The sequence below is a fragment of the Sinohyriopsis cumingii genome, chromosome 6, assembly GCF_028554795.1.
Source record: "Sinohyriopsis cumingii isolate HCF-2022 chromosome 6, ASM2855479v2, whole genome shotgun sequence".
Lineage (NCBI taxonomy): Eukaryota > Metazoa > Mollusca > Bivalvia > Unionida > Unionidae > Sinohyriopsis > Sinohyriopsis cumingii.
This window is the reverse complement of record NC_142966.1, coordinates 10246704-10260751: the sequence shown is the minus strand read 5'-3', so window position 1 is coordinate 10260751 and position 14048 is coordinate 10246704. Positions and strand designations below refer to the sequence as shown.

At 38.2% G+C, this 14048-nt stretch overlaps 2 protein-coding genes across 2 annotated transcripts in view; both read right to left on the bottom strand.

The window, feature by feature from the left end:
- Positions 1 to 608: 608 nt before the first annotated feature.
- The window catches only part of LOC149796354 (uncharacterized), a 29861-nt gene continuing 16421 nt past the window's right edge, over positions 609 to 14048 (bottom strand). The window contains exons 2-3 of the mRNA XM_089960212.1: positions 2375 to 2686; positions 609 to 1973 (exon numbers count right to left, since the gene is read on the bottom strand). Of these exons, the coding sequence (XP_089816338.1) occupies positions 1125 to 1973; positions 2375 to 2680 (1155 nt within the window). The 5' untranslated portion in view covers positions 2681 to 2686 and the 3' untranslated portion in view covers positions 609 to 1124. The remainder of the gene's footprint in view (positions 1974 to 2374; positions 2687 to 14048) is intronic.
- On the bottom strand, positions 9400 to 10299 carry LOC149796355 (general transcription factor II-I repeat domain-containing protein 2A-like). The gene has a single exon (XM_089960219.1). It carries the CDS (start codon positions 10297 to 10299, stop codon positions 9400 to 9402), a length of 900 nt encoding a protein of 299 aa, XP_089816345.1.

Sequence of the window (14048 nt, the reverse complement as noted above, 5' to 3'; positions counted from 1 at the left end):
TGGTTATGATCAACAAAACTGATATTAATGGCATGGTTATGATCAACAAAACTGATATTAATGGCATGGTTATAATATCAATGGCATGGTTATGATCAACAAAACTGATATTAATGGCATGGTTATGATCAACAAAACTGATATTATTGGCATGGTTATGATCAACAAAACTGATATTAATGGCATGGTTATGATCAACAAAACTGATATTAATGGCATGGTTATGATATCAATGGCATGGTTATGATCAACAAAACTGATATTAATGGCATGATTATGATCAACAAAACTGATATTAATGGCATGGTTATGATCAACAAAACTGATATTAATGGCATGGTTATGATCAACAAAACTGATATTAATGGCATGGTTATGATCAACAAAACTGATATTAATGGCATGGTTATGATCAACAAAACTGATATTAATGGCATGGTTATGATCAACAAAACTGATATTAATGGCATGATTATGATCAACAAAACTGATATTAATGGCATGGTTATGATCAACAAAACTGATATTAATGGCATGGTTATGATCAACAAAACTGATATTATAGGCATGATTATGATCAACAAAACTGATATTAATGGCATGGTTATGATCAACAAAACTGATATTAATGGCATGGTTATGATCAACAAAACTGATATTAATGGCATGGTTATGATCAACAAAACTGATATTAATGGCATGGTTATGATCAACAAAACTGATATTATTGGCACGGTTATGATCAACAAAACTGATATTATTAGGGTTCCTTCTGTATACGTTTAAGAATAATCCCATCAATTTGTCAAATGTGTCAGATGTAATCTAGGAATATTTTATTAGGGTTGCATACCTAATTTAATCTTTTTCTTGTTGAATTTTAATTTCTTATTTAGAAGGAGGACAATAAAACGATAGTAATCCCTCAACCGTACCTCAAAAAGAATCATAATCCATAATACATAATCAAGATTTCTACTGACAATATGGCTAACATTTCGTTGTTACGTTTTTCATATAGTATCTTTTTCACATAAAGATAAACTCTGCGATCAAAGGTATTGAATTTGGAGCATAAAAGTCGATATTACTTTGTTTGAAAACTGCCTCATTTTAAGTTTTTGCTAGAGACACCTTTTAACATAGATACCAAGAGTAGCTAATGCTGCAAATGCTGTAGCTAATGCTGTAAATAAAATCCATCTAGGATCATGTTTTGCCTTCTTAGATGACTCAAAATTATTAATGAATTGTCTTACTTCAGTTTGAAAACTTAGATGCTTGATGTTCTCCTTGTAAACTTTCAAAGCAGATTTAATTTTAGAAGCAGTTTCTTCTTGAGTCGAATCGATATTTGAGATAAAATCGTTGAAATATTCCTGAACACATTCTATTCGTTGGTGTATGCTCCAGCAGCTCTTATTTTGTTCCTCGGTGAAACTAGCACTGTTGCGTTCAACACACCTTGTAAGCGTTTTTAGTGCAGCTTTAACGTCATCATACTTATCTTCCAAGTGCCGTAACGGCATCATTAAATCCTTTCTTTTAGAAATCACAGGAAGGTCAGGGTCAAGTTGGTTTAAAGATACCAATTCGCATGTAAGTGGTGATCCCCTGCCTTCGCTTATTTTCTTCACTTCACTTGTAAAACGCATGAGTGCTTTTAAAAGTCCACCTAGGTCTGTTGGTATTTCTCCTTCAAGAGTGGTGGAGTAGTAGCTGATATTCATTTCGGACAAATGTTCATTCGTTCTAAGTTCAATATTACTCCCTAAGGCTATTTTTTTTTCATCTGACTGAAACGCTGCGTTTACCCTCCCCTTTATCACGCCAACTATTTTAGGATCGGTTGCCTTTGTGTAGATCCTGGCCACGAGGTCACCTCCGTAGACTATGGATCGAATATAATGGGTTCCACTGCTGCTTCTTTTCCAACCCATCTGCGGTTGTGAGCTTGTCAGAGTTTCGGACAACTATGAAAACAGAAAACATAAAACTTTCCAAATCGAGAAACCCGCTGTTGTAAAATTTAAGGAAGAACTGAGTTATTAGATATAGACTGTGAAAGAACAACAACAGATAACAAATACGTTCTGGTTTGCTTGGTGATGTGTATCATCGACACATCAGTGATCTGGAAACAGAATATCATATTATATAACTCCGAAGTCGAAACTTTGGTAAAAAAAAAAACTTGACTTTGCTTTAATAAAAATTGTAACCTTTCTGAATGATTTTCAACTTTGATTTTAAAAATGATTTTATTGTTATTTGTGGTTTACAGTTATTTATGAATTACCGTGTTTCTAAAATATGGATACAAGTTTTAAAAGACTTCATGATATGACAAACGCTTTTCCACAAAACTACTCACTGTTGTCACGTGGGCTCTCAGTAGAATCTCTAGCGTTTTTTCGCACCTTTCTTCCTTTATATAAGTTCCTATCCCTTCCATACTGAGATGTCCAGCTTTGACCTTCAATGACAAGTCGCTTGAGATGTCAAGGACATTGTTTACGTCAACGGAACTTTCAATAACCTCACACGCGATCGTCATGGATGGGCATTCCATGGTTGTTTTAGTCAACTCGGAAAATATGTCGAGTCCAATACTATTATCCTGTATGTTGAAGGCTCTGCCCAGGATCATGCCCGGTTGAAAAGGAACCGTTTCTGTCATTTGGTACTGAAACAATTACACAACATAGATTTAATCATGTATACACACGTTCAGTGATATTAATCATTAATAATAAGCAACGGCTAAAACTTGTATCAAGTGCGAAGAAGGATTATTATCAACAGTAGATATTAATATTCTTTAATCTAATAAATGACTGTATCTGCGACGAAAAGTTCAATAACATATAAGAAGAATTTAAGAAAATTACATGAGTTTAACTTTTACCATTGCGACGATTATGCGTGCAGAACGATTCAATTGAACAATAAATAGATCATGTATGCTTTTCATGTAAGCCCTACGTGATAATATAGCTACATTGTATGCAATTTCAGCTAAAAAGAAAAAAGTAAAGTTTGTTTCTTCAACATACAATCATATCGTCCAGCAGGTAGTCTGGTATCGATACGACGTGCTAGTGCTGTTTCTTCCATACAGGAGAAAGCAACTAAATAATGTGTCTGGTAACAATCTGTTATATGTAAGATCTTTAAGCTGTTGAACCTTTCATGATAACAACACAGCAAAAACATGGATTTTTTTGCATAGTTAAAGAATATACCTCATGAATTAACCGACCTTGAGCATTTTGTGATTTCGATAGTTTTCTTACCCATGACTTCATTGTACATTTATTACGGTAGTAAATGGATGCTTATTACCAAACAATGTATTGGACTACATTTACTGCTTTGTCAAGCCCCCCCCCCCAACAGCCCCTAATAAAAATCTCGGATTATTCAAGTAAACATTAACGTGTTTGGATATAAACATCCATCTGCAGACCGAGAACCACCATCCATCTAACTACGAAACCTATCACTATTTGCACATTTAATTCATAATATTAACGAAAACTGGACAAACAAAATAAAATAAAATACATTTTAAAGGCAATACGGAAAATATACAACACTGCCTCTTACATACATTGTAAGAATACAGGCAAAGCAATTAGATGGTTTGTTATTATAGGTCGAAATGTTTTAAATGTAAGTGTGATAGGAGAATACAATATATATCTCTTGACAAACATTCCAAAATAAAATTACATATAAAGTATGATGAAGAATACACGAAGCACAAAATTTGAGGATAGTAAGAATACATATGTATGAACCGATGAAATAAAGAATTACCGAATCAATGAAGGAGGAACATAAATAGCAAACTTGCAAGCGAGAACTATATTTCTTCGTGATTGAGGTGAATTATGAAATTCTTAACATGTATTGACATATGCGCGTTAGAGAGGTTAAAACTCACATGCACGGAACGAAATGCCTACAAGAACGCATATAGACGAAAAAACACCCCACTCACAAACAGCCATAAACAGACCAATAATTGTCCGTAAAAATCAACTCTCGTCCTTAAAACATCAAGTTTTTACAAACCAACGGAGATTCTAAGAGGTAAATGCCTACACTTAGAAAAGCCAATATATAATGGTCATGTCATCATGATCAACACTTGTTCTTACAAACCAACATACATAGCACGAAACGTATATGGAGGAAATTATTTGTGTTCGATCACACCTTTGACGAATTCAGATTTACGTGCAAATTTTGGTGGATCAACATGTTAAAGGTATGGCCAAGCCACAGTGCCTCCTAACTTTAACAACCTGACCTTTCGGCAGTCACTTAGCAAAGTTAGCAAACTCTTGTTTCCATATGCCCAATCCAAATTTTTTCGAGTCAATTACATCCTTCAAGTGGAAGGTCTGTTTGTGTAATCAACAATCTACACCCACTTATTGCTAACGTAATCAAGAAACCACACACACTTATTGCTAATTATGAAGTGCATATAAGGCGAGACGAATTCCTTATTCACAAATGGGTAAATCATTATTAATCGCAGCACTGTTAAAACAAATCGCATTATGTTAAGTTTTGGTCATCATGTCTCTGCATGCACTTGTTTCGGATTTTCAACAAAGAATCACACACACACACACACACATACACACACACGCACGCGTGCGCGCGAATGGGTCGTCCTAAATTCAAAAAGCAGTCGTATCGTCTTGTGGAATCTGTTCTTAAAAAGTAGTTGGTAAGCCACGAAGTCTTGAATGGTGTCGTTTAATTATTCCCACTGAATTCGATGTAACACCGCTCCGGTGGCCTAAGTGGTTTGAGCGTCCGCCTCAAACGCTGGATATCGAGTGTTTCAATCCCTGCTGTGTCATATCAAAGGCTTACAAAAATGGTACTAGCAGCTGCCACGCTTGGCGCAAAGCATTAAGATGTTAGCGTTAGGACTGATCGGCATGATGTCAGGATAATGTGACTGGGTGGGACATGATGCCACATGTCTGTGGCATGATGCCCAGTGCTAGACATCACTATAAACTGCCTATTACATTCGGGTTAAAAGGATACACAAACATCAAGAGTCCTGCAACTTTAATTAATGTCCTGGCCAACTGTTAGAACTAACAGCTAGAATCAGATACAGGTACTTAGAGTGAAATCATGCTTATAACACATCCATTCTTAAGAGGAAACTTTATGTTTTCGATACAATATCTTTTGTTTTAATTTACTGGCTTGGTACGTCAGTAAAATGACAAAATTTGTATAAAGCTTATGATACTACTAAAATGCATGAAGCTTAGAGTCACTACTGTTAACTTCCATACGAGAGTCTTGAATTTCGTCAGTAACCATCCAGAATAGTGAAAATCCAACAAACTGGTTACCGTCTATATCCGCATAAATTTCTTATAATTCCAAAAATAGAATACACTGAAGTTCGAAAAATCAAGGAATCCTTAGATATTCCAGTAGGTTGCTCGGTGCCTTTGAAGTGTACTCAACACGCCAGTATCGTTTGTCATTTAATTCCTACATACTTCAGTTATATGCGATATAATCCATCTATATTCCCATGTTGTTTACCGATCCTGTGCTTTACAATGAAGTTGTAAGGCTGGAGTGCCATATACTTTCTAAGCAGTCGCTGATTCTCGCTTTGCATTTGATTTAGCCATGTCAATGGGTTGTGGTCAGTCACAATTTCAAATGTTGTCCCTGACAGGTAATACCTTAACGAATCAATCGACCAAACGAACGCAAGACATTTCTTCTCGATAGCTGCATATTGCTCCTCTCGCGGAAGACGTTTCCGGTTTAGATAGGCCACCGCTTGTTCTTCACCGTCCACTGTAAGGCTTAGAATATCCTGAAATTTGTTGCCAAGATTTCTAATACCCTGTCGTTGCTCCGTTGTCAAGTTTACCCCCAGCTTAGCTCCAGCGTCACCTTCTTCTGCTGATGGTGGCAAATCAGTGTCCTCACCATCATTCTCGATTGCCTGCGTTGCCAGCAGCACAGTACGCTTGTACTCACGCATTAAGTTTACATGAGAAGTTACCGTACCGTGCCTACCGGGAACAGATACCAGGTAGTTGCCATTGTTTACATTTTGGACCACACGATAAGGTCCCTGCCATTGTGCCTCCAGTTTGGATGACGGCAAGAAAATAAGGACTTCATCCCCTGGACTAAATTATCCTGTCTTCATGTGACGATCGTACAATGCCTGATTTTCCTTTGGCGATTCAACTAGAAGCTTCTCATGCATATTCGCAATATGCTCCATAGCTGACTTCTTCCTGCTATCCTTTTCTACTAGAAACAAGCCTCGTAAAATTGGCATTTGCCCTCAACTCGGCCAACCATGCAACACCACTAGGTCTTTCTCAAAGGGTGCGAATCCAGTTACCTCGTGTGGGACTTCGCGGTATGCAAACAACAAATATGGTAACATCTCATCTCATTCATTCTTGCTGTCTGTACTAAATTTCCGCAACACTGACTTTAACATTCTACCTTTCCATTCGCTTGTGAGTGATAAGGTGTTGTGGCAATTCCACGAATTCCCAATAACTCATACAATTGTTTCAGTAAGGTGCTAGTGAAGTTGGCCCCTTTGTCTGTTAATATAACCCTTGGAAAACCAACACAGCTAAACATCTCAATTAGTATTCTTTCTACACTCGTTATCTCCAACCCTGCAGAGGACAAGCTTTAGGATATCTCGTTGCATCACCAATCACCGTCAGATTGTATTTGTATCGAGACTTGTTCTAGATAACGGTCCTATAATATCCACTGCAATTTTTGAGAACGGTTCCGTTATCACCGGTTTAAAACCATTGGTGCTTTCTCGCCTGCAGTCAGTTTTGCTGTCATCTGGCATTCATCACACGATGCACAATATCTTTTTACATCGAAAAGCATTCCAGGCCAAAATAACGATTGGAGAATCCTCTCTTTTGTTTTCTACAAACCCAAGTGACCTGCAAGGGGTCGATCGTGTGCCAGCTCCATTATCATTTTTCGTAATCTTGCTGGTACAACTATTTGTTCCCCTCCACGCGAACCATCACCAGATTGCCATTTCCGCTGCAAAACATCAGTCTCTCAGAAGAATGACATTGGCTCCTCCTCAGCCTCTTCACGAGTAGTAAATGACTTCTCTCTAAAACTTTGCAGTGAAATATCCGCAATCTGTAGTTTTGACTACATGTCTGCATTCGTTGCTTAAAGTTTGCCAACTTCAATGTCATCACGCTGATCAGTATCTTCTGTCTCGATGCTGTTGTTGACAACTTCATTCTTATCCTGATCCTCACATTGATAGTGTTTTCCACAGTCATCTCATCGTAGACTCCTTTTACCATCGATCTCGTAACAACAAATGACCCCTTCTTGCTAAGTATATTCATCCCCAATAGGGCTTGAGCGGCTAAATTTGAAACTAGCTCCACTTGCGCTGGTCCCTTATAACGCGGTGTGTCGATATTTACCACAGCCAACTGTGTGGTAAATGGCTGACCCACTTCTGTATATAATGTAACTTTGTGCGCCTCCAGATTGCAACTCTCGTTACCGAAATCTTCTCTTAACAAGGTCATATTGGAGCCAGTGTCCTTCATAAACACGATCTCGCGCCCATTTACACATCCTGTTTCCGAAATAGGCCTCTCACCAGATGTTGGCTTAACAAAACAAGTTGCTGAGTTGCCACGCTGTTTCATATCATCTGTTGGACAATACCTTGCAACATGTCGCCATTGCTTGCATCGATAACACTTCCTATTCTTATGTTTGGTCTGGTCATTCGTCCATGTTAATTTTGCTTGCTGCTGTAAATTATGAATATTTGTCTTGTTACTATTTACATTTACATTTTAACGAAACATATTCTTTAGCCATTGGTGTTGGGAATATAATCTTCTGCAGCCTCTACAACTGGACTATAGCCTTCGTACCTCTTAATCCACTGTACTTGATCTTGTGGCAAGGCTTTCAAGAAAATGTCCTCACGAAGACAAATAATTAGGTCACTATCATCCAAGAAACGCTTTATGTGTTGATCAATCCTAGACATCAGACCGCGATATGTCTCAGTGCTTTCCTTCTTCGTGTTAAACAATGCAGTGAAATGTTCACGCTGTCTCTTTCCAAAGCGATCAATCAGTCTTTTCCCGAGTTCCAGGTAATCGCCACAAGCTTGAGTTGCAACACATCTAGTCTCCCCTGTCAAAAGAGTTCTTAGCTGTAATACTTTCAACTCACCAGACCACTTAGCATGCTTTGCAATTGTTTCAAACTCAGAAAGTCACAATATTTTCTCCTCATTCATGGTCATATGCCTGAAGCTTGACCTTAAATGGCATTGACGATGTTTTTCCGTCGCGTTTTCTTGATGTTTTACTCTTTTTAACTCAATTTCAAGACGCTTCTTTTCTAATCTGAATTTCTGTCCTTCCGTTTCCCATTTAAGCTCCTTCTGTCATAACTCCAATTATCTTTCATTTTTCTTTGCGCTAGTTTTTCGCTTTGTTTCCTTGGGTGGTTGCATGTGCTCAAGGTTAAGTTCCTCTAATACTCCAGAATCTCAGTATCTGTAAATTCCATTAAATTCTGTGCTGCCACTTTTCTTCGTGGTCGTCCTGAAGCAACCGTTACTCCCTCGACTTCTATGTCATCAGCAACCAACATAATGGCTAACTATAATACAGTGGTTCCCAAGCCTTTCAAGTAGAGGGCCATATCTACTATTTTCGGTAATTAAGCGGACCACAACATTATAAAGCTATAAATGTTTATCAATGTTTATAAAATTATAAAAATCGTGTAATATCATTCTTAAATTTCTTTACTTTCAGCAACCAAATTCTAATACTTTAAAAGCAGTCAGTGTCAATCCTACGCTACAGTCATTTTCAGTTTTAAATCAAATGTTCATTTAACCATTTTAAATCAGTTTCGAAAACCGATATCAATATAATTAATTTACAATTATAACTGTTCTTCACAACCAGTTACTGAAGTTCAGATGCCAGTTTATCAATGTCTGGGCACAAAGCTGTCGTGCCCAAAGTCATAAGCGTAGCTAGGTTACTGTCAGTCTGGAACGTTGCACGTTTTTTATAATTGTCATTGCGGAAAATGACTGCTAGCATCTATAAGTCCAACCAAGACGACAAATATATATCTGTGCGAATGAACCCAAGTGTTCAACTTGTTCGACAGGCAATAGTCGCCAGAATGAGATCATATGATCAGCTGAGGGTGAAGCAGGCAGATCCAGGAATTTGCATCTCAGTGCAGAATTGCATTTCAAATCAATTACTTCGTGCTGTAGGTTTTGCTGTAATTGGCAGATCGTGGCATCCGGAAATACGAACGGATTTATGAAGAGGGCAACATTATCCTCCTCTGTTGTGAACTCTTGAAATCTCGACTGAAAGATATCCAGAAGACTTTCCACTTTATCCTTGTACTGTAACAGGTCAATTTTTTTTCCACCACAAGTGTCTTCAGAGTTGGAAACGCCTCTAAAGTCCCTTCTGTCAGCTGTCTGATAAACAGGTGCAGTTTCATTTTAAATGCAGAAATGTCATCGCACAAATTTGTCAACAGTTTGTCTTTTCCCTGAAGCCTCGGATTTAAAGAGTTTAAATGAGACGTGATGTCCACCAAAAATACCAGGTCATTTAGCCAGTCATCATTCAGGAGACATTCCAGTTCTGTAGGCGATTCATCTATTTCACACAAAAACAGATAGACACTATTTTTCAGTGCCCAGAAACGTGACAGTACTTTCCCTTTAGACAGCCATCTGACTTCGCAGTGTATCAGTAGCTCACCGTATTCCTCGTTCAGGTCTGATAGAAACTGTCTGAACTCACGCCTGTTCAGCGCCTTGCTTCGAATTTTGTTTACACATCTCAGAACAACATCCATGATATGTTTCAGATTTAATGTCATTCCACACAGTGCTTCCTGGTGAATGATACAATGATATTTTAATATAGTGCGGTCAAGAAACTGTTCCAATAATGCCAGACATCCAGATTCTTTACCCGTCAAAGCCAGAGTACCGTCGGTGCATACACTATCCAATTTTGTCCATTCTGTGTTGTTTTTCTCTACACACAACGTCAGAGTTTCAAACAGATCAATTCCTTTGGTAGTCGCATGAATCGATTCAAGTCCTAGAAGTTCTTCAATGACTTCAAAATTATCGTTTATTGCTCGAACAAAAACTACGATCTGAGCTGTGTCAGAAATGTCAGTGGATTCGTCCATTGCCAATGAATTTTTTTTAACAATTTTTAACATGTGTTGCAACTTGACGATGAACATCGCTGGCCAACTCTTCAACTCGCCTAGCCGTATTATTATTAGACAAAGGAATCTGATCAAATTTTGTCTCGCACTTTTTATCGAAAAGCATTTTAGCAGCAATTTTAAGCGAAGGCTTTATTATTTCTTCCGCATCGGTGAACGGCTTCTTTTTGCGAGTCAACAGAAGAGCGATTTCGTACGACGCAACAACAGCACTCTTGCTCTGTTCTTTAGCCTTGGTGAAAAATGACTGCTGACTGGTCAGAGAACCTTCTTTCTTAGCTATGAAATCTTTTCTTAACTCCGAACCAACCGGAATGTGTGGTCGTGTAGTGTCGTTCCAGATTGAATTTTTTCGTAACAGAAACAAATCCGCAGATTAAGCAAACCGGTTAACCACTACGACTAGGTACAAACATAAATTTCTCCGTCCATTCTGCGTTGAATTCACGACAAGCAAAGTCCTCACATTTTCGCTTATTAGCATTGTTTGATTCTACGTTAGCCACGTTCATGCTTATCGGCTTTAACGGTAAATTTATATTTGAAAAATCTAATTTCAACACCAAACTGCAGACTACTAAACAGTTGTAACAGATGACATCATGGCGTCTTACGCACTCTGATTGGTCGACAAGGCTGGGAAAAGGGAATTTCCAAACGTTTCGTTCGCTAACTCATCGGGCGCATTCGATACTTATATCCGAGCACAACAACCACGCGCAGAGCGTATTATCGAAAGCCGACGGTGCTCCGAGTGCTCGACCAAAATGACAGACTTCTTAGACTTAGAAATAACATTCTAGACTCTAGAATACTGTAGATCGCGCATTATTGCAACTTTCGTCTAGTTATTATTTATTTATTTGAACGTCAATAAATGTTTGAAATTATTAAAATACATTATGGTAAATATAGAGGCCTCGCGGGCCATTTTCTGAGAGCTGACGGGCCACAAGTTGCCCGCGGGCCGTGGTTTGGGAACCTCTGAACTATATGTACGTACTCTGAGTTCTATCACTTTCTTCACTGCCATTGGACTAGCTTTTCTAATCTACAAATTTATGGGCTTATACGTGTACACTTGATACACACTTTGCACTCAGCAATCAACAACTGTACGTTATGCACATAGTACAACGAGTCAGTGCTACTATTACACACATATTCGCTGAATCCATAGCTCCCAGAAGTGTCGAATACAATTCCAAAGTATTGAACAATTCTAAATAATTTACACAGGATTATTGCAGTCCGCTGCCACCAAAATGTTACATTCGGGTTCAAAGGACACACATATACAAAGCATGGGTCCTACAACTTTATGTAAAATAAAGCTAAAATCTTCACAAAAACTAAATGCCAGTGTTGCTTACAGTACCAAGCCATGCTACATAACTGCCGGCACTTCCACTCTGCTCTTGTGTTTGTAGAGGTTAGAGATAAGGGATTGTAATTAATTTAACATTTGTGCCTTAGTCAAGGGCATGAACTGGTCCAGGGTCAGTTAGCCATGCGAAGATAAACAACAGAATGGAACCTGTTGACAGTCTCTGTTATCAAATATCAAATAATGTTCTGGCCAACTGTCACTACTAACAGCTAGAATCAGATACAGGCACTGAGAGTGAGATCATGATGATAGCACTGCCACATTGCATATATTGTAGCGATATTACTCAAATTGTTAATGCTACGTTTAATATTTAAAACACACACACATACACACTGTAAGGCAACAACAGAGGTCCTCCGAATGTGCTAAAGCTGTCGTCAATTTTAGCTTTCTGATACCAATGGTTATTCTTTTTACCGTGTACGCTTTGCGTTTCACTTGAATATGTACAAAGCCCCTGCAAATGCTTTTGCTCAGTTCAGAAGGTAAACAATAAATACCCTCCTTTTCTAAAACATACATGATGACAATAATGAGGGCAGATCATGATAATAATGAGGGCAGATCAAAACAAGTTAATGATATCTGGCATGCTTAAGATAAGTGTTATCTTTATACTCTCATTTATGAAGTTTGACCCTACAACTGAAACACTGTACTAATGTTCTTAGTCTCCTCATTCATGAAGTTTCACCCTACAACTGAATTACTAATGTTCTTAGTCTCCTTGACCCATGTAGACAACTTTACCCTCGCTAATAAGTTGGGAGTAGCTCCTGCCAATATCTAGGCTACTTCCTATTAAACGCCTGCAATCGACTGAGAAAAACCCCCACTAATTACCAGGCATTACCACGAGACACTTGAATGCTTCCTTGATTTGTGCTTCTTCATGAACTTGTTTAATCCAGAATAGTTTATGAGTCGGAGAATGGCATTCATATATGGTCACATTAGATGTGTCCCTTTTAATAGTGGAACAATGTCTTGCTGAATAACTTTGGTTGCAGCGCACAGCATTACTCGGGTCGCATGTGCACATCATCGCAATCCACTTCATTAAATTTGGAGTCACTAATCCCATACCATAGTTTAGGTGCCGAATTCATCATCCTCCGTGAACGCGTTTGCTAAGAATAATGGGGATTTTTCAGCTGTTTATGCTCTCGGTACTGGTAGCAGTATCTGTTAGGTCCACCAATGACAAAATCAAAACTTATCTCTTCGGGATGTTCGTCCTTCCAAGCTCGCTCCTAAACGTTCGTCTTCGATGTGTGGGCGTTAGCATCCAGGCCGACAGGAAACTAAAGGAAGTAATCTACTAAATGATCCTAGATGCAATACAACTGTAAACGGGATTTGGCTGGCACGTAATCAGTAATGATTATTTTTCAAAATTTCTCGGAGGGTGTGTGTGTGTGTGTGTGTGTGTGTTTGAAAAAATTCCACGACGTCTTCGTAGTTCACAAAGATAAAATATTGAAGAAAGCTTTCACTTCTTTGATGAGTATTTCATTATCGTAAATGAGCTGAAAGTATTGATTAGGACTCTCCAAGCATTTGGTTTTTGGCAACATCTGACAATAAGCATGTTTTCCCATAAAACAATTAAGCATGACGTTAGCAAACGATCGTCTTCCCTTCCTTCTTTCTATTTCACGTTTTCCTATCCGATGCATCCTAGGGATCGGTACCTTGCCTTGAAATGGTCCTTTTCATCTGGACTATGACACCAGGAGAGACAAACGCTGACTTCAGAAACTCGTTGAGGTTACCTGGAGTACATTCATCATCCTGTTAGTATTGTTCTATGATTAGAAAGAACAAATTTCGTAAACTTGTAATATTTGGTATCCTAGATCGAGAATATGACACAATTCTACATTTACCCATGTTTCTGTCAAAGCGCGTTTTTAGTCATGATGACGAAAAGAATGTTGTTGATAACGCTGATCAACACACGTACGACATAAGGGAAACATCAAATTTCCATAACAATGACGATGCAACACCAAAGGAAAGTACAAGTTCGTCGGTACAGATTTTCCATTTGATCAAATGTTGTCGGAAGTGTTTCATGCAATGTCGTTCATAACACCCTGGACTCATGAATGTCCCCCTGCAGATAGAGCAATGAATCTTGACCTTCAGGAACGCAAAATCTTGATGCTAAATAGCCACGACATCTCTCCCCACAATAAATATGTTGTTATTGAATAATGAATTATTGATTCCTCATTTGACATAATTGTAAGTGTATCAGAAAAATCCTTTAATGCTAGCAATTCCATCTAACTGATTTTTGCAATGATAA